This window comes from Theropithecus gelada, chromosome 4 (genome assembly GCF_003255815.1).
Source record: "Theropithecus gelada isolate Dixy chromosome 4, Tgel_1.0, whole genome shotgun sequence".
NCBI classification, from domain to species: domain Eukaryota; kingdom Metazoa; phylum Chordata; class Mammalia; order Primates; family Cercopithecidae; genus Theropithecus; species Theropithecus gelada.
In genome coordinates this window covers 72,716,607-72,738,616 of record NC_037671.1, presented here as the reverse complement: position 1 = coordinate 72,738,616, position 22,010 = coordinate 72,716,607, and the positions used below count along the sequence as shown (strand labels likewise).

Below are 22,010 nucleotides of genomic sequence, written 5' to 3'. Positions count from 1 at the left end.
AACAGAATGGCAGCCGGGTTCTGTGGCTCATGCCCGTAATGCCAGCACTTTGGGAGGCCAAGGCAGGCGGATCACTTGAGGCCAGGAGTTCAAGACCTGTCTGGCCAACATGGCAAAACTCTGTCTCTATGAAAAATACAAAAATTGCAGTGATCCAAGATCACGCCACTGCACTCCAACCCGGGCGACAGAGCAAGACACTGTCTCAAAAAAAAAAAAAAAAAAAAAAACCTGCAGTGGGCACAGAGTGGCAGTGAGAAGTGGCCACACATTCCAGATGTGGGGAAAACCAGGGGAAAATGCAGGGAGGCAGGAAAGAGAAAGGCATGCTTCAGAGACAATAAGGAACTTCCATGGCAAAAGTAGAAAACCTATGCTGAAAATTCAAGGAGGTAATATGTAGACATGCTAATGATATCCTTAGACATTAACTAGCAGAAGAAATCACTGAAAAGACATGTCTATTTTCAGTCTCCCAGAAATGTATAAAGTGCTTAGAATCCCAAATACCCAGATACTACACAACCCAATCCCTTCGTGCTACCTCCATTTTCTCCTGTAGTGTAAATGATCAACAAAAGCTTGAATATATTACCTCAGTGGCATCTTTCAAATAATTGAATATAGTTATTTCCAAAGCAAATTCTTCACCTCTGATAACAGAGTAGGGAAGATTCAAAAAAATGAAAAATGGTTGGAAGGCTTGCAGCTGGAAAGAACACAATGAGTACATATTTTTATTCAGGTCAAAATTCTTCACATTTTATGCAATTAAATGCAATCTTCATAAAACCTGTGAAGCTTTTAACTTCAGCTAGAAATGTCAACTTGCTATCAACAGAAAGCAAACAGCAACTTATCACAAATGAATGATGGCAAATTGACTTGATTTATGTTACTTAATCATCACGATACTTTATTCAGTGCCTTATAGCAACCAAGATCTTCACATACATTATTTTGTTTGGTCATTACAACCCCATGAGGTTACTGTTAGGCTCCTACTTTATAGAAAAGAAAATTAAATTTTAGAGATTTTTGTAACTAGTACAAATTCATATTGCTGGCAAGTAGAGGAGCCAGAACTAGAACCCAGCCTGTCTAATCCCAAAGCAATTTGCTCTTCTTTCATACTGTATTGACTCCACCAATCTGCTTTAAAAGCCCTGCCAAATCCAGCAGCCCCTGTTCTAGTGTGGGACATCTGAATACATGTGCCTCCTGACTAAATTTAAAGAGGAAATTGGAAATTATTTCTAAAACATATATACGATTTATTTTTACATACAGATGAGAAAATGTGTGGGACATCTGAATACATGTGCTTCCTCCTCAGTGATCCAATTCTGATATTATTGGCCAAGTCCTACAGAAAAGGCCAAGCCCCACCCCTGCATCTAAAGCTAAACTTGGATTAGTTTAGGCCAGTGGTTTTGCTGGCAGCAGTAACTCCCTCTAGAGTTTATCTGGACACTTGTGAAGGTGTCTTAGACTGTCACCATGACTCGAAGGTGCTATAGGTAGTTAGTGGATGACAGTCTGCAATACTCAGGATAGCCCCAGACAATGAAAAATTGCCCCATGTTCCTCATGATTCTTGAATGTCCCTTCAGACATTCATGTAGCTGAATTGTCTGTTTATAATGGCCTGAGCTTACAATCTAATTCCAATTTCTATATAAACCCAAAGCATTTTTCAATATACACTGAATTTTTCATGAATACAACTATTTTGTAAATTGAAATTACATTTCAATTTCAAATGAGACAATTCAGGCCACTCATGGCCATTATATTCCTCCTGCCAGTGACTGGCTTAGAAAACAATATATGATGCAATTTGACCAAAAGACATGATGGAATATTGGCTAGCGAACATCTTGAGAAGTTCTGTTCATTCTTAAAGAGGACAAATAGAAAGACTCACTCTCTCCTCTCCTCTCCTTTCTCTCTCTCTTTCTTTTCCTTTCTCTCTCTCCAGGCCTTTGGAGATGGTTAGTTCAGGTCAATAATAAACTTTTCCACCCAAATGTTAATATGGGCTTCCCATATTTAGCAGTTTATAAAGCTAAATATAGCTCACATTCTTAAATATAAAACAGATAAAAAGCAAAAGACGAAGCCAAGGAATCTCTAAACTGTGATAAACATTATAAGCAGTCATTTAAAAAAAAAAGAAAACATTGAGGAGCTGATGCTCTATTAGCTTAATGTCACTGTAACATTGATAAGCAGCTCTTTAATACAATACCTCCACTGGAGTCTTTGTTAGTCCAAGACCCAGGTCCTCAGAGATCACAAAACCAGTAGCCACCCAAGAAGTGATAGAATCAGGTACAGTTACTTCAAATTCTTGGTAAATCCTAGAACTGAAGTCAAGATAATAAACATAAACATCACAAAACCAAGAACTGATACATTTTGAAATAAGTCAACATAATCTAAACTATTTTTGGAAGAAGTTCAATTTTTCATATTATTTGCATATCTGAATTTAAAACCATTTAAAAGGTTTAACTATAAAATAGTAGATCCCAACTTTTCAAAGAATAGGTCATCGCAAGGTCATAATACTGCATATTAATCCATATTCTAATAAAATCTTCCTGCAATATTTACATCTTCAGAATAAACATCCCTTTTTCACAAATTTTTTATAAATAATAAATACATATTTTCAACCTTAACTCCAATTTTTTCTCTAAATTTGCAGAAGTTTTTCTGTGTATCCCTGTCAATGCTGTTATTTGTTTCCCTGAGATTTCACTCATGTGCTAACTCAAGTATCTTTAAACAGCTGACTATAAAATACGATGTGGATTTCATGATTTACCTCCTCAATTATCAGGCCAGGTAGTACGGGTTTTATCAGCTCAGCTGAATTCCTTCCACCACCCATGCCCCTTCTCCCTGTGACTCCTGGGAATGTTTTGTGAGGAGTATGGTTCAGTTAGCAGCACTGCTAGGGGTCGCAGGAGATAATCATGAGTGCTTCCCATCCTGTGACAACAAATGTACTCCCAGCAATTTTTCTTCAAGAAGAACCATGAGACTTCAAGGAAGTCAAAATCGCCCTTCATTAATTAAAAAAAAAAAAAAAAAAAAAAGCCTGTCTCCTCATTGATGAGACCTTCCTGCCATAATTTGTGTGTGGCTTTATCAAAAACTGTATTCAGATTCAATAAATATCATTTCCTAAAAAATCATTCTGGTCTACTTAGTTCTTAGTTACACTATGTTTGTACTTAACCATTAGAAAGAGGGCAAAGCTTATTTAAAACAAACACTGAACAAAATATATATGGGCAAAGAACTTTGTAAGTTTTTACCCCATGTTGGTGTCTAGCCAAATCCAAGTCTCCGGAAAATGCTTTCGGACATGTGGACTGCTACCCAAAGAAAAGTCTTGAATATCAACTACATGTCCTTCATTTTCGTCCATAAACCTCTCAGCATATTCTGCATTGTCATCTATAAATAAACATGGACAAGAGTTAGAAAAACAGTCACTGGAGAGAATGAATTGTAAACTCCACACACAGAATGAATGTCAATCACTTGGGAAGGTGTCCAGAGACATAATGTGCCAGTGGGAGTTCAGGTTCCTTCTATTACAGTGAAAAGGTAGAAGAAGGTTTTCAGAAAAGGTAAAGGATACAGTAAGTATTACTGGCAAGAGAATGGGTATTACAGTGGGCATCAAGAAGGATTCAATAAGTAAAAAAGAACAAAGATGGGCAAAAACTGAGACTGAAAAATGGAAAAAGATGCTTGGAAGACTGTCTACGATACAGGGTTATGTGAGGAAAGCCAAATGAATCACATGTCTTTAATACAGAGAAATCATAACGACTTCATAACATCTTCAAGACTATAAAATTATCTTTTAAGTTTCAGGACAGAGGATCAGGTAAGAATCAGCCCAAAGAGACCCTGGGGCTTAGCACGGAACAACAAAATACCTGACAGAAACAGGGAATTCAGGGATAGAAACTGTGACAGTTCTAGAAGCCTTTCAAGATGATATTAGTATAATTTTACCTGAAAGAAAAGAGAACCCCTTCTAAGGTTAACCATTCTAATTTATACATTTCCTTCAGTCAAAATATTTTATGACTTCTTTCTAAAAGCACACTTATTATTAGTTGGTAGCCAACTCTATTTAGCAATTCAAGAAACTAAGATGTACAGATATAATCCTGCCCAGGAAGAACTCAGATTGATGAGGGGTGTGTGTGTGTGTGTGTGTGTGTGTGTGTCTGTGGTGTCTATGTCTGTGTGTGCGTGTGTGTGTCTGTGGTGTCTATGTCTGTGTGTGTGTGTGTGTGTGTGTGTGTGTGTGTACCAGAATACTTTATGGCATGATGGCATCTGGGCTATTTTCTAGGTGAACATCAAAAAGCTAGAGAACAAAAATATTTCAAAAATATGTTGCTCCTTTTAAATAATTCCAAAAGAAGAGCACAGTTTGTGATACAAATCAGAGGCACAGCAGCTTCCAGTATGTCCAAAAATATAACTACCTCAAAAGATTAACAAGAGAAAAAGGAAAGCATTCACTTCAAAGATCTAGACAGGAGCTCAAATGAACATTCCATGTCATGGCCCAGATGTACTTCCAAGTACATTAAACTCCAAACATTTTGGGAGAAGAGAACAGAAAAATGAAAATCACAATCTCTATGTTCATCTAGAAAATACCCATACCTATATAAGTAATGTTGAATATCATGTGAAAGACAAATACAAGCATGTTGCCATATATTACTTACAAACACCATCAATATAATCCTTCGTGAGGTTTGCATCTGTCAATACCCAGAGTCCACACTCCTAAAAAGAATAATTTTAATTTTCTTTTAAAACACCAGTTTAAATGCTCTCTGAATTATCAAGGCATTCTCCCACACTGCTCACTTGTGCTCATTTTTGAGAGCTTAGGTACACACATGCACATACATTCAACCTTTCTCTTTCTCACTCAAACACACACACACGCACACACACCAATCTTTCTCACTTACACACACATGAAACACACATCGATCTTACACACACACACACACATCGATCTTTCTCACACACACACACACCGATCTTTCTCACTCAAACACACACACACATGCACACACACATCGATCTTACACACTCACACATGCACACACACATCGATCTTTCTCACACACACGCACACACACATCGATCTTTCTCACACACACGCACACACACATCAATCTTACACACACGCACACACATATCGATCTTACACACACGCACACACACATCGATCTTTCACACACACACACATCGATCTTTCTCACACACACGCACACACCAATCGATCTTTCTCACTCAAACACACACATCGATCTTACACACACACGCACACACACACTCATGCATAAAGAGCCATTTCAGTCAAGGAAATATATATAAAATACATTTATATGGAAATACATATACATAAAGGAAAAATTATTTGTTTAATGTCAATTCCATTAACTTTTCCAATGGTGAATTGTTCCATTCACTTTTAAAACTGGAAAGATGATTATCTTTCCATTTCAAATTATACTTACATAAGACTGCACTTCAGTGACACATTTAACAAAAGGTTAACATCTCAAAATATTCACTAATTCTGAAAGGGTTTGCAATAGTAAAAAGCATTAATATCTTTTCAATATAGTAAGCAAAACATACCTGAAAGACTGCAAAAGAATTCATGAACATGCCTAAATAATATCCTGTGTTATAAAGTTCCAACTCATGGACCACCTAAGGAGAAGATAAAATACACAGAATGAATGGATTCATAGCAACCTTCCACAACACTTCTTCCAAGTAACTTAGATAAGACTTAGCCTTCATGTTTACCAACTTGAAAATGACACAAATTGAGGAGCAGTGAATATGTAATTGCTTTGTTCATCATTCCGTCAGCCAAAACTACATTTCTTACCTACACTTACTTTTACTCTGTTCAACAATCCAGAGTTCCTAAGAAGTCTGGACTTGAGTTCTGCCAGGGAGAACTTACATGTTACTCTTTGACAAGACCAACAGGCAGAGGTCAGCATTAAAAATGACCCACACTTTTGGCAGAGATAAACAGGTTAACTTTGTTGAAGATTAATATAAACTCTGCAAAATGTCAGTGACCTACATTTACAAAAAAAAAAAAAAAACCTCAAGAGGCAATTCACAAAAGTAGGAATATAAGTTATTAATAAGCAGAAAAATATTCAGCCTCACTGATAATCAAAGCAAGGCAAATGACAACATCCATGAGATACAGTTTTTTCAAAAGTGAGATATTGCATGTACCCCATTAGCAATGCTTTCTTTAAAAAGAATAGTATCATTGCTAGCAAGAATGGGTAAAATGGGCTAAAAGAGTGAGTAAAACTGTTGGTTCCTCAAAAAAATTAACATAGAATTAGAATATGACCCAGTAATTCCACTCCTAGGTATATACCCAAAAGAACTGAAAACAGTAACTCCAAGAGATACTTGCATGCCACTGTTCATTGCAGCATTAGTCACAACAGCCAAAAGGGTGGAAACAACCTGTGTCCATCAGCAGAAAAATGGATAAACAAAATGTAGTGTATATACACAACACAATACTATTCAGCCGTAAAAAGAAATGAACCTCTGAGGCTAGATGCAGTGGCTCACACCTGTAATCCCAGCACTTTGGGAGGCCAAGGCGGGCGATTCATGAGGTCAGGAGTTTGAGACCAGCCTGGCCGACATAGTGAAACCCTGTCTCTACTAAAAATACAAAAAATTAGCCAGGCGTGGCGGCGGGCACGTGTAGTCCCAACTACTGGGGAGGCTGAGGCAGCAGAATGGTTTGAACCCAGGAGGCAGAGGTTGCAGTGAGCCAAGATTGTGCCATTGCACTCCAGCCTGGGCGACAGAGCTAGACTCAGTCTCAAAAAAAAAAAGAAAGAAATGAAGCTCTGATACATGCTACAACATGGAAGAATCTTGAAAACACTGTGCTAAGTGAAATAAGCCAGACATAAAAGGGCAAATATTATATAAATCTAAAATATCTAGAATAGGTAAATTCATAAAGACAGAAGCAGACCAGAGGTTCTCAAGGGCTGTGGGGAGGGAGAAATGAGTAGTTATTGCTTAATGATTACAGAGTCTCTGTCTGGAGCCATGAAAATGTTTTGGAAATATTGGTGATAGTCATACAACATTGTGAAGTGATTAATGTCACTGAATTAAACACTTAAAATGGTAAAAACAGCAAATTTTATTTTATATATATTTAACTTCAATAAAAATCAAGTATTATACCTTTTTAGGTAATGATTTTGATACTTCTCTCTAATTTACATTAACCAAATTAAGACAAAGTCAGAATTTAAAAATCACAAAAAAAATCTAAGTTAAAAAAACACATTCCAGCATAAAATTAAACACCTGCAACCACTATTTCTACAATGCTAACAACAACTACAGCTGCATCCACAGTAAGTGACTAGAACAGGCACCAATAAGAAAACAATAAAATAAGACAAAATTTTCATAATGTCTCAACAAGCTGGCAAGTAGACAATGGAGCCAGAGCCAGGCATATTGGAGAGAAAAGACTATAGTTCCATGACTCTAACTCTGTCACAAAATACAAATACATGAAGATTTGCTTCTGCTCTTGCTCAGACACCAATTCATAGAACTATTCAAGAAGCAGCATCTAAACAGCGGTTATCAGCACAAGACAAGAATGCCCTCTCTCACCACTCCTATTCAATATAGCACTAGAAGTTCTGGCCAGGGCAATCGGGCAAAAGAAAGAAATAAAGGGCATCCAGATAGGAAGAGAGGAAGTCAAACTATCCCTGTTTGCAGATGACATAATCCTATATCTAGAAAACCCCATAGTCTCAGCCCAAAAGCTTCTTAAACTGATAAACAACTTCAGGAAAGCCTCGATGTGTGAAAATCACTATCATTCCTATACACCAACAACATACAAGCAGAGAGCCAAATCAGAAATAAACTCTCATTTACAACTGCCACAAAAAGTATAAAATACTTAAGAATACAGCTAACTAAGGAGGTAAAAGGTCTTTACAAGGAGAACTACAAATCACTGCTCAAAGAAATCAGAGATGAACAAACCAATGGGAAAACATTCCATGCTCATGAATAGGAAGAATCAATATTGTTAAAATGGCCATACTGCCCAAAGTAATTTATGTATTCAATGTTATTCCTATTAAACTACTACATTCTTCACAGAACTAGAGAAAACTATTTTAAAATTCATATGGGACCAAAAAAGAGCTCGTATAGCCAAGACAATCCTAAGCAAAAAGAGCAAAGCTGGAGGCATCATGCTATCAGAGTTCAAACTGTACTATAAGGCTATAGTAACCAAAACAGCATGGTACTCACATAAAAACAGACACACAGAGCAATGGAACAGAATAGATAACCCAGAAATAAGACTGCACATCTACAACTATGTGATCTTCAACAAACCTAACAAAAACAAGCAATGGGGAAAGGATTCCCTATTCAATAAATGGTGCTGGGAGCAGAAGCCAGCTAGCCATATGCAGAAGATTGAAACTGGACCCCTTCCTTACACCATATATACAAAACTTAAGATGGATTAAAACTTAAACGTAAAACCCAAAACTATAAAAACCCTGGAAGACAACCTAGTCAATACCATTCAGGACACAGGCACAGCCAAAGATTTCATGACAGAGATGTCAAAAGCAATTGCAACAAACGCAAAAATTGACAAATGGGATCAAATTAAATGAAAGAGATCTGCACAGCGAAAGAAACTATCAACACAGTAAACAACCTACAAAATGGGAGAAAAGTTTTGCAAACTACTCATCTGACAAAGGTCTAATATCCAGCATCTGTAAGGAACTTAAACAAATTTACAAGAAAAAAAAAAAAATTTTTAAGCCAGCAAAGGGGCCGGGCACAGTGGCTCATGCCTATAATCCCAGCACTTTGGGAAGCCAAGGCAGGCGGATCACCTGAGGTCAGGAGTTTGAGACCAACCAGCCTAACCAACATGAATAAACCCCGTCTCTACTAAAAAATACAAAATTAGCTAGACATGGTGACACATGCCTGTAATTCCAGCTACTTGGGAGGCTGAGGCAGGAGAATCGCTTGAACCCAGAGACGGAGGTTGCGGTGAGCCAAGATCATGCCATTGCACTCCCGCCTGGGCAAAAAGAGGGAAACTCCATCTCCAAAAAAAAAAAAAAAAAGTGAGCAAAGGAAATGGACCAACACTTTTCAATAGAAGTCACAGAAGTCATACATGTGGCCTACAATCATATGAGAAAAAGCTCAACATCACTGATCATTAGAGAAATGAAAATCAGAACCATAAAGAGTCCAAGTGCAGTGCTCACACCTGTAATCCCAGCACTTTGGGAGGCCAAAGCAGGAGGATCACTTGAGGTCAGGAGTTTGAACCCAGCCTGTCCAACATGGTGAAATCCTGTCTCTATTGAAATACAAAACCAGCTGGGCGTGGTTGCTCACACCTGTAATCCCAGCTACTTGGGAGACTGAGGCAGGAGAATCACTTGAACCCAGGAGGTGAAGGTTGTAGTGAGCCAAGATCACGTCACTGCACTCCAGCCTGGGTAACAGACCGAGATTTTGTCAAGCAAATTTTGCTAACAGACCATGCACGTGGTGGCTCACGCCTGTAATCCCAGCACTTTGGGAGGCCGAAGCAGATGGATCACAAAGCCAGGAGTTTGAGACCAGCTAGGCCAATATGGTGAAACCCATCTCTACTAAAATAAAATTTAAAAATTAGCCAGGCATGGTGGTGCACACCTGTAGTCCCAGCTACTCAGGAGGCTGAGGCAGGAGAACTGCTTAAACCTGGGAGGCAGAGGTTGCAGTGAGCCAAGATCACACCACCGAACTCCAGCCTGAGTAACAGAGTGAGACTTTGTTTCAAAAATAAATAAAATAAAATAAAAACACACAATGAGATACCATCTCACACCAATCAGAATGGATGGCTATCATTTAAAAGTCAAAAAAATAACAGATGCTGGTGAGGTTGTAGAGAAAAGGAATACTTATACACTGTTGGTAGGAGTGTTAATTAATTCAGCCATTGTACAAGACAATGTGACAATTCCTCAAAGATTTAAGACAGAAACACCATTTCAATACCAGCAATCCCATTACTGGGTATATATCCAAAGGAATATAAATCATTCTATTATAAAGATGTATGCATCCATATGTTCATTGCAGCACTATTCACAATAGCAAAGACATGGAATCAACCTAAATGTCCATCAATGATAGTACACGTACACCACGGAATACTAGGCAGCCATAAAGAACAAGATCATCTCCTTTGCAGGTACATGGATGAAGCTGGAGGCCATTATCCTTAGCAAACTAACGCAGGAACAGAAAACCAAATACCACATGTTCTCACTTATAAGTGGGAGTTAAATAATGAGAACACAGGGACACACAGAGAGGAACAACACACAGTAGGGCTTGTCAGACAGTGGAGGGTGGGAGGAGGGAGAGGATCAGGAAAAACAACTAATGTGTACTAGGCTTAATACCTGTGTGATGAAATAATCTGTACAACAAGCCCCTATGACACAAGTTTGCCTATGTAACAAACCTGCACATGTACCCCTGAACTTAAAAGTTTAAATAAATAAATGAATAAACAAAAGATGGTTACAGGGGCAAGGGGAGAAGGAAGAAGAAAATGGGAATATGGACATCAAAGGATACAAAATAGCAGATATGTGGGATGAAAAAATGCAGTTATATAATCTACCACATGAGAGATATAGTTAATAGAATTCTGATATTTGGAGTTTTCATTAAATCAATTTTAACTTCTTTTGTCACAAAAATGTAGCTATGTGAAATGATAAATATGTAAATTTGCTTCACTACAGTAACCACTATACTGCCTATATGTATTCCATAACATCATGTTGCAAACCTCAAATATACACAATAAAATTTATTTTTAAAAAAAGAAAAAAGAAAAAGCAGCATCTATCTCATAAAGAAATCTTCCTGTTCTCACTGGCTCAATAAACAAAGCATTGTCAAAGCTGCAGCATAGGCTAACGACAAGAAGGCTAACAACTAAAATTATTCCTGGAAGATCTATATACTTAAATTATTCCAAGGCATTCAAGAGGCTATTGACAACACATGTAAATTTAACAAGAAAAAAAAAGACGCCAAAACAGTCTACTATGACAGGCTCCTGACTCCCTCCTCCAGAACCAACTGGAGAAACAATAAAAGCAAGCAGGAAACTTCAACATGCATAATGAGAAAACCCCAGGAAGAGTGGCGGACATCTTGAATTGGTCTTGGAAGAAATTGCACAGCTTCAGTCTAAGGCAGAAGGCAGCCAGACACAGCAGCAGACATAGCAGTCAGAAAACAGGCTGGAGGAGAGGTTTTTAAATTTTGCCCTTATTTCCCTCCAGGGGGTTGCTCAGGACACACAGTCCTGGCAACTTCGCTGCCAAAATCAACAGCAGTAGCAGCTCAGACTGCCTGTGCAAGTATCCAAAAGATAATACCAGGTCAGCACCTCTGCCCTTCTAGTGTGGGAAAGTGAGGAAAACAGCAGACAGAACTATGTCCCTCAAGCATTCACTCTTCCTCTCCTCCTCCTCCAAACCCTCAGGGCTGGTGAATCATAACCTCAGGAGACCTTTTCTTACTGGTGCTCTTCTCCCCAAGGGTTTAAGAGTGAAACTGAATAGAGGCAGGCTGCAGAAAGGATCAAGAGTAATTCTCTAGTCCATGAGGCTAGTCCTCTCCCCTCAGGAGGGATTCACAGGACTTACACAGATTGGAACCTGATGCTCAGTCTTCCCAAATAGATATTATCAGAGGATCTGCCAAATCAACAAACTTCCAAAGAGTATAAATACTGTAAAAGTAAGACATCCAACTAGACAACATATAGCATGTGACACAAAATTACTGAAAAGGTCAATTCAATAATTTAAAATACGCATATCAAATACACACAAGGAGATAATGGGAAATATTAGAATATAAAACAAAAACAAGAAACAAAGGAAAATGATAGATACTAAAAACAATAGCTGACATAAAAGACACAATATAAGAGATTAAAGTAGGATAAATACAGCTAATGAATGATCACTAAGCTGAATAGTCAACTGAGGAACTCTCCCAGAGAAACACAGAAAAGACAAAGAGTTAGAAAACATAAAACAAAAAACTAAGAGATATGCAGGATGGAAGTAAAAGTGTCAATTTCTAAATAACAAAAGTCCCAGAAGGAAAGAAAAAATAAAATGGAGAGGAAGAAATAATCAACACAGATTTCCACAATTAAAAAATGAAAGAACAGCATAGATTGAAAGGGCAGTCTATGATAACATGGAGCTAAAAATCTGTACACGAACAGAATGATCTGGCCAGGGTAGGAGGAGAAGGAAAAGACAGAGGTAGAGACCAAAAGGATATAGGAGCATACTAGATTCAAATATTGATAACCTTTAGAAACCAACAAGGATAAATTAATATGGGTACAGTTTAACTAACAGAGTAACAAAAATAGAATGCATAACTTCTAAATCAGCAAAACAAATTTAATCTAGCCCACGGAAAAAGAATCTAAATTTTAAAATATAAAAAAAGCAGAAAAAAGTCCCCATTAGAAAAAGAATTACCATACTTATAAAAGCTTATTAAAAGATGTTGGCTATTAGATTAGATTGAAAAACAAAAGCAATATGGTAATATGCTATTTAAAAGATACACTTAAAAACTTACAAAAGGTTGAAAATAAGAAATGTAAAAATACACCAGGAAAATATGAACCAAAAGAAAGCTGAGAAAGCAATCTTAATATCTGGGGAAAAAAATGCAAATATACGTATATTATCTGTATATATAAACATACTTGTAAATATACACATATTATATGTATATATAAATATGCTTGTAAATATATATTACATGCATATGTATAAATATAAATAGAGCACAGCACATCAGATGGGGTGTGTTCCTCAGTTGACTATTCAGCTTAGTGATCATTCATTAGCTGTATTTATCCTACTTTAATCTCTTATATTGTGTCTTTTATGTCAGCTATTGTTTTTAGTATCTATCATTTTCCTTTGTTTCTTGTTTTATACATACACGTACACACATACAAACATACACATATGTAGAGAAGAAGAAAATGTAATTATATATTTACCAATGTATTTAGAAAGCTATAAAATAACAGATGCTATTATATTCAGTTAAATCAAATGCAAGATCTACAGACTTATAAAAATAATGTGAACTCAGGAAAAGTCAAAGAGAAAAAAATGACCAATTGGTTGTAAAACAAGTTTTCAAAAAAAAAAGAAAAGATTGAAAAAAATAGTTGTATAGACTGAAGAAAATGTACAATTTTTCACAAGTAAATTAAATTTTACAATATAATGACCAAATCAACCTAACTATGTATAACTTTCTTCCTGATGTATTGTTAATCACTCTACTGAATCCATTAATAGACATAAATTATATAATCTAGTTTACAACTGACAATGGTACACAAGAATATATCAAGAACATATAAATAAAAATCAAATGACTAATGAATATGGGATTCATTTATGCAATGCTAGATGTTCATATACTTCTTGGTTTATAAGTTTTCTGCAGAGTAACATGATTTCACCCCATGAATATACTGTAAATTCCTGATTCAATGGGAACTGCAATTTTTTTTTTTTTTTTTTTTTTTTTTGAGACGGAGTCTCACTCTGTCGCCCAGGCTGGAGTGCAGTGACACGAACTTGGCTCACTGCAAGCTCTGCCTCCCGGGTTCACGCCATTCTCCTGTCTCAGCCCCTCAAGCAGCTGGCACTACAGGCGTCCACCAACACGCCCAGCTAATTTTTTGTATTTTTAGTAGAGACGGGGTTTCACTGTGTTAGCCAGGGTGGTCTCGATCTCCTGACCTCGTGATCCACCCGCCTCGGCCTCCCAAAGTGCTGGGATTACAGGCATAAGCCACCATGCCCGGCCCAATGGGAACTGTAATTAGTTATAACCATTATGTATAACCAAAATAGAACACGCTTCAAAAATTATCTAAAGCTCTCTTATCTAATGTCACCCAGAATTATGCAAGTCAATTTCCTAGTACTTCCTTGAGTGTCTTAAAATGTAGCATGAAAATGAAGGAAAACTATAAGTGGCATTTTTTATTGTATATATTTATGGAGTACAGTGTGACATATTGATATTTGTATATACTGTGGAATGATTAAGCTAATTAACATATCTATTACCTTACATACCACATATTGATCATTTTTTGCGGTGAGAACATTTAAAATCTACTCTCTTAGCAATTTTCAAGTATATGGTACATTATCATTAACTATAGTCACCATGTTGTACCATAGGTCTCCAGAACTTATTCCTCCCATCTAACTTTAGGTGATAATTCTCATGAAAGACAGCAAGGACACTAACCACATAAGCTTCTTTCCAACATAACCATTACCATACAGATTATTTTTTATTTGGAAGCTTTGCTAATTATTGACTTACACATGCAAAGGAACTAATGAAATTTTCTTTAAATATTTAAAGTAATACAATAAAGTTTCTTTTTTCTCTTGTAATACGAATTTTCATAATGAAAAAATAGCTAAACTCACATTTTCCATTGTAATATCATTAGAAGCATACATCAGATTCACACTTTTGTCAACAGCTACAATCCCAACTATGGAGTCAGGCTGTGTCACAGAGATCCTAAGCGAGACTTTCTCAGACGGTTCAGCTTTCACTTTACTCCAATATAGCTTTATCTAAAAAAGAGAGAAAGGAGGATTAACTTATTTCACTTTTTTAAAGCATATTTCTGCCAATAGCAGATCAATGGCTCAAAATATAGCAAAGATTCTACATTTGCCTTGGCTCAGGGATAATTCTAAAACCATACATAACCCTTCTCTAGGGAAAGGAATAAAAAAACTACTCCCAGAGTGTTTGCAAGTCATAGAACTTCTCACAGTGGTATAAATCTGAATTATTCTTCAATTCTGAATCCTTTTTCTTCCCTTTGTCCATCTCCCAGCCCTCAGATCCCAGCCAGTGCTGAGTAGAAGATAGCAGTGTCTAGCACACCTGGGGAAGGCCACTATATAAAGGAGAAACACAAAAGAGGATGCCTACGTGTTGGTGACGTGAACTTAGGTGTGAAAGCAAGGAAAGCTCCTCCGGGACTCACAGAACCACCCTGGACTGGGGGTGACAGGAGGCCTTTCCAAGGGAGGGGGTGGTTAGAGCAAACACTAGTCAGGCCCTCATGCTCTGTGTCTCCATGGCCTTCTAAACTTCCTCACCATTACCCTCAGGAAAGCATGGTCCTGGACCTACTAATCTAATACTTTATAAAGAGCTTCAGTCATTGCATCCCTGCTGAACCAAATGGCCTTGTCATGAGGCCCCTTCCTACTGGGAATTTTCCTTTTTTATTTTTTTTTTTTTATTATTTTTTTTTTGAGATGGAGTTTCACTCTTGTTGCCCAGGCTAGAGTGCAATGGCATGATCTCAGCTCACTGCAACCTCTGCCTCCTGGGTTCAAGCGATTCTCCTGCCTCAGCCTCCCAAGTAGCTGGGATTACAGGTGTGTACCACCATGCCTGGCTAATTTCTGTATCTTTTTTAGTAGAGACAGGGTTTCACCATGTTGGTCAGGCTGATCTCCAACTCCTGACCTCAGGTGATCCACCTGCCTCGGCCTCCCAAAGTGCTGGGATTACAGGTGTGAGCCACCGCGCCTGACCCTTACTGGGAATTTTCATTTCATCTAGCTCTATCTCAACATTCTGCTGTGCCAGTGATTATAATGTCTGACCAAGAGGGCCTTAACGTTCCCCTTAAGTTGACTCTACTTTATAAAGACAGGCCTCTTCCTAACTATAAGCCCCTGAGCTCCCTTTTCTTAGAGCATTTATTTTAGAAAATATGCAATTATAAATTCTTTCTCCAACCCTTTGAGATATAAATCTTCTCCCAGCCTCTGGGCAGTTTTACAACCCAGGCATGTCTTGCTCAAGGACCTTGGGGCCATCCCTTTGAAGTATAATCATCAAGAAAGACAGAGTCCCAATTGATCTCAGTCTCTGTGGGAGGGTAGAAGCCTAACTTCAGTAAGTACTAATTAGCAAACAGACTACCTAATCACATTGACCAACCTCCCAACAATGTCCTCCAGCACTTTTAGATGAGTTCACCCCAGCGCTTAAAAACTCTCCCGCCTTTTGTTTCAGCAGAGTTGAGTTTAATCTTTCTCTTCTATTGCAATAGTCTTGAATAAAGCCTTCCTTACCTGTTTAACTTGTCCAGTGCAATTTTTCTCTGACATGCCTCTCAAACCACTGTATGTAGGTTACTTTCTCCACCTACACACTAAAAGGTGGGGGAGAGGGAGCAGCATGTTCAAGACTCAGTCTTAGGCCTTATGCTTCTCACTCTGTACTTCAGAGCCCCATGGCTTCAACTTGCACTTCTGTGTGGATGATTCCTAAATCTACATCTCTTGCCCCTCCTACAGCTCATTCACTTATTCCATAGTTACTGAACATTAATAAACATTCACTAACTTTCTCTTGCTTAGACATACTCCATTTCCAATTATGTTGTTTCTTTATAAATGTGATGATTATCACATAAAAATAAGAGGAAGATATATTGTTGCAAATGGAACTGAAACTAATTTCCAATCTCTTATAGCTAAGAAATTGCTTGAAAGTATGCTATTAACATACTCTGCTTCCTCAAAGTCCATGATCTTTTACACTGTAACTAGCGTTAGAACCTGGTCTTGCTTTCTGAAATGTTTAAGCCTCCATAACTTCTACTTTAAAATTCACCTGTGTCAGGCAATTACTACGATAACTAGAAGTCAAAAATTGTGCTCTAACACTAACAAAACATAGTGTTATCTTTGTAAGAACTCTTTTCACAAGCTAAAAAAAAACAGAAGTTTATATTATATTTTAACAATCAAAGTGAGAGTAATAATTCTCAACAAAAGTAAAGTATAGGCCTGGTACAGTGGCTCATGTCTGTAATCCCAGCACCTTGAGAGGCTGAGGCAGATGGATCACCTGTTGCCCAGGAGACCAACCTGGGCAACACAGCAAAACCCTGTCTCTACCAAAAATACAAAAATTAGCCAGTCTCATAACCTAGTCTCAAAATATAAATAAACACAAATTTTTAAAAAAGAAGGTACAGATCAGTACTGTTACTTCTCAAATATTTTAACAAATAAAGGAAAAAGAAATAGAAGAACCATACTCTGCAAATCACTATTTAAAGCAATAATTTTTTACATAAGAGGACCAAGAGGGCAGCAGTTGTTAGTGAGAGCAATGGCTCATTCTGATATACATAAGATGATGCAATCAGGTTTCTTTTCAGAGCTGGGTTCCAAAGGAATTTCCTACTCAAGCTGGTCACATTGGGCTATAAAAGACACTGGTGCACTTGGAGACCAGACTCCACACAGGATCCTCACATGCAAGGTAATCAAGCTCATTGAAAAGTTGCCCTGGGCTAGTTTCCAGCTAATTAAATAGATGAATGAAAGCCCAGCTCTGCTTCCACATATTATCCTAAATGGCCTTACTCCCTCCCATACCCTTTATATCATCACTGCAATATCAACACCACACGAATTCCATGTTACCACGGGAATTTCGTTCCTGACAATATTAATTCAACCATTTGAAAAATTCTGAAACGGTTTCATTATCTGAGTTAAAGTCTTAAAAGACCAGAACCATAGTTTACAAATAGACTATCAGTCCCCAATAACTCCACAAGTGAAAATACATATGTAGTGCCAAATATTAAAAAGTTTAACCATAGTTCTAGAAATAGAATAATATAAATTTCTAACCAATTTGGTTTAATGATACTTTTCTTAAAAAAATTACATTTCTCAGACTTCACTAATATAAAATTTTCTTTTAAACATCATTACCTTAAATCTTACCTTATTTTTAAAAACAAGCTGAACAGGAATTTTTAGAACATCATTTATAATTTCCCCATCATCTTCAATATAATACACTATTACACAGGCTTTTGGAGTCCAAGAATTTTCTGGTGTTAAAGAGAAGATTGTTGAATTTTGTTTTCCTACAGCCACCAACTGTCCCCTGGATACTACCTGAAAAGAATAGTAGATGGGTTTAATTTATTGCCAAACCTAGTAGGATCTCAACTGAAACTAAATTCATCATAATTGTATGCATACACACAAATTCTTGACTTAAACCAGCTTTAAAGTCTTTTTGAATGCAGGAAAACCTCTCTGACAAACACAGAGAGCATACACCGAGAAACAGAAAATGGTAAGATTAAAGTAATACTGATTGGAGCAACAGTAGCTTCATAGTCAAGAATCTATTTTTGATTGGAAGGAATATAGGGCACCATTGGGAAAGTCGAATTAGCAAAATTACATGGTCATGGATAGCACTTTTTATTTTCTTTTTTGTTTTTCTTACATTGTATGATTTTCTATAATGAATATCTATTGCTTATCAAATAGAATTTTAAATCTTAAACATAAAACAAGATTTAGTTATCTATCTTAAATTGGAAATGCAAACATAGGTGAAGAAATAAAAAAGGTTTTTTATTTGATTTCAGTGTAGAAAGGACAGGCTAAAAAGGTATGAGGCTGAGTTATAAAAATTAGTAAGTTTAGTGTAGATATAACGTAGATACCATTTAAAACCATTCTCAACCTAAATACCCATCAAAGGTGGACTGGATAAAGAAAATGTGGTACATATATAGTACGGAATACTATGCAGCTATAAAAAAGAATAAAATCATGTCCTTTGCAGGAATAAGGATGGAGCTGGAAGTCATTATCCTTAGCAAACTAATGCAGGAACAGAAAACCAAATACCACATGTTCTCACTTATAAGTGTGAGCTAAATGATGAGAACACATGGACACACAGAGGGGAACAATAGACACTGGGGCCTATGGGAGGGTGGAGGGTAGGAGGAGGGAGAGGATCAGGAAAAATAACTAATGGGTACTAGGCTTAATACCTGGGTAATGAAATAATCTGTACAACAAACCCCCATGACATGAGTTTAGTTATATAACAAATCTGCACATGTACCCCTGAACTTAAATGTGAATAAAAAGATGATTCTATAATAGATCATAAATTTAGATTCTATAAGTGATTACCATATAGCTTAACTCCTTCAATCGTTTGTTGCCACTAACCACCAACTCAAAAGGCGATCCCACCTAGAAAAAAAACTTAATTAATATGTACATATCAAAAGCAAGATAGTCCAATTATATTATAATTATCAAGTGAGTTGTAAGCATTACCTTTATATTTTCATCTCTTGTTTTTAGTTGGATATATGTCTTACTAGGAGACTTAAACATACTATGAACTGCTATGCTACTTTTACTACCAAGAAAATAGGCCTGTAACAAAAGAAAAGGAGCTATAAATGTTCATTTTTAATAACACCTTGAGAAAACATGCTACCTGCTGGACAGTTATTAAAAAACAAATTTATTTTCACTTTTTTTTAATGCAAGAAAAATACATTCACCAGACATTGGATTTTCATCATTTTATAGCTTATACTGTAAAGAAACTGATAGCTTTAAAACACAGGAAAGGTGTATATATATATATATGTGTGTGTGCGTGTGTGTGTGTGTGTGTGTGTGTATTCCTTTCAGTTCTTTCAGTTTCTGCCAAAATAAAATTTCAAATGACTGACCTCAAACCCTAGACTGGGGGTTTGAGGAACTTCTCCATCATATCTTCACATTGCTGTATTTTACTGTGCTCTTCAAAATGAACTTACAAGGAAAAATTTAGTCTAACCTTCAGTCACTGTCATTAAATTACTTTTACCACTCTCCTCCCTTTTGTAAAATAGAAACATGTGTCCACTTCCTATGTACTTTCAGGTCTGACAGGTTGAGTGCCTACCACAAGATTACAACTGTAATGGTGTTGTTGCAGTGACACAATGATGGGAAACAGATGGCACCTTCAACTGTAGCTCACTGGAATCCTCCAGGATTGGGAATTCAATCTTAAAAGTTCCATTTTGGGGGACAGTATAATTTATTTTCTGAACGGTTTCCATTTTCTGATTTCCACTGTTAGATCCGCTCCAGTACTCAGTATAGTTTCCCTGTGTCACTGCTATGACCACATTATTTCTTCTTTCTTCAAGAGTCAGCTGGTTGCCATCAGCACGGGTTACCTTCACCTAATGGTCAAAACAAAACATCTTAAAAACTCAGAGGATTTAAATACAATTAAATACAGTTCCCGTCTGTAGTATTCTCATGAAATCGAACTCTCAAAAATTATTGATAGCACTATAATATCCAGATTCGGTGGCCTCTCTCTAGGAGGCATCCAACATCACTGAATACTCCCTTGTTTATATTATGGATTCCCTTACCTTCCATGGCTCTAAAACAAACCCCTTCACTTCCTACCTCTCTTTCTGCATCCTCTCAGTGTCCTTTTCGGTTCCTCTTCCCTCTCCCTAAATGTGGGAATTTTGGACATCTGTTCTTTTCTCTTCCTCCAAGGTCTCAGCACTCCTATGGCTTAGCTTGTCATCTCTGTGATTGCACCCTGAAGCCAAAATTCCCATCCTCGCCTTGCTCTGGAGCTTATGCCCAACACCTCCAATTACCTGCAGGAAATTTCTACTTGGATATCCTAGACACCTCAAATTCACACATCTAAAATGAGCAACCATGTCATTTTCCTATTTTTGCTAACATCACAATTCTGCAAGACTTTACATTTCTGAATTTTCCCTCCCTCTCCCCCACCCCCCCCCCAACCAAATCCAATGAACACCAAAGTCCTAAGCTTCTCTCTTCCATCCTCTCCACTCCCACAGCTACCACCACAAGGCTGCCCATCCCCTTACTCCTGGGCTACTGCCTTCCTCCTGCACACAGCCTGAGCAGTCTCCCTCAAATACTGAGTGCACCCTGAACTTGCCAGCAGAGCTCGCCTCCCTGTCTCACTTCTTATCTTGCTCCCCACCTCCCACTCCCATGCCCAAGCATTTAAAATCCAACTAATCTTTTAAAAAACGGTTTAGACCATCCTCTTCCATAAAGCATCCCCTAATAACCTCCATGCCTATCCCACAGCCAACTCTCCCTCCCTGGACGCCCATGGTTTCACTCTACTCATTCAGAAATTACCATTTGCAGCTTCAATTTTTTTTAACTTACCTTTTCAAACTAAAGTAACATCACCGCAATCAGAAACTACCTGAAACAATAATTGACCCATTCAACAAGTGACCTCTCCTTTCTTCTTTCTTTCTTTCTTTCTTTTTTGGTGTTTTTTGTTTGTTTGATTTTGTTTTGTTTTTTGAGACGGAGTTTTGTTCTTGTTGCCCAGGCTGGAGTGCAATGGCATGATCTCCGCTCACCACAACCTCCACCTCCCCGGTTTCAGGCGATTCTCCTGCCTCAGACTCCTGAGTAGCTGGGATTACAGTCATGCACCACCGTGCCTGGCTAATTTTTTATATTTTTAGTAGAGACGGGGTTTCTCCATGTTGGTCAGGCTGGTCTTGAACTCCTGACCTCAGGTGATCCACCTGCCTCGGCCTCCCAAAGTGCTGGGATTACAGGAGTGAGCCACCACATCCAGCCTGACTCCTCCTTTCTTTAAATCAGAGGTCAACCAACTACTGCAAGCTGATAGTCCAATCCAGTATGTTTGTAAATAAAGTTTTACTGAAACACATTCCACTCTCACGTATTTATAAATTCGCTCTGGCTGCTTTCACGATACAATGGCAGAGCTGAGTAGCTGTGACAAAGACTGCATGGCCATAAAGCTAAAAATATTTACTATTTAGCCCTTTGCAGAAAGTT

General features: G+C 37.5%; 1 protein-coding gene across 3 annotated transcripts in view; it reads right to left on the bottom strand.

Annotated features, from left to right (window-relative positions):
- The window catches only part of CD109 (CD109 molecule), a 139,406-nt gene that overhangs the window by 43,255 nt on the left and 74,141 nt on the right, over positions 1 to 22,010 (bottom strand). For all 3 annotated transcript variants that reach the window (XM_025383238.1, XM_025383239.1, XM_025383237.1), the window contains 10 exons: positions 20,138 to 20,362; positions 19,455 to 19,556; positions 19,305 to 19,367; positions 18,084 to 18,260; positions 14,730 to 14,882; positions 5,704 to 5,778; positions 4,773 to 4,833; positions 3,330 to 3,471; positions 2,252 to 2,369; positions 596 to 709 (listed from right to left, as the gene is read on the bottom strand). In XM_025383238.1, coding sequence (XP_025239023.1) covers positions 596 to 709; positions 2,252 to 2,369; positions 3,330 to 3,471; positions 4,773 to 4,833; positions 5,704 to 5,778; positions 14,730 to 14,882; positions 18,084 to 18,260; positions 19,305 to 19,367; positions 19,455 to 19,556; positions 20,138 to 20,362 — 1,230 coding nt within the window. The remainder of the gene's footprint in view (positions 1 to 595; positions 710 to 2,251; positions 2,370 to 3,329; positions 3,472 to 4,772; positions 4,834 to 5,703; positions 5,779 to 14,729; positions 14,883 to 18,083; positions 18,261 to 19,304; positions 19,368 to 19,454; positions 19,557 to 20,137; positions 20,363 to 22,010) is intronic.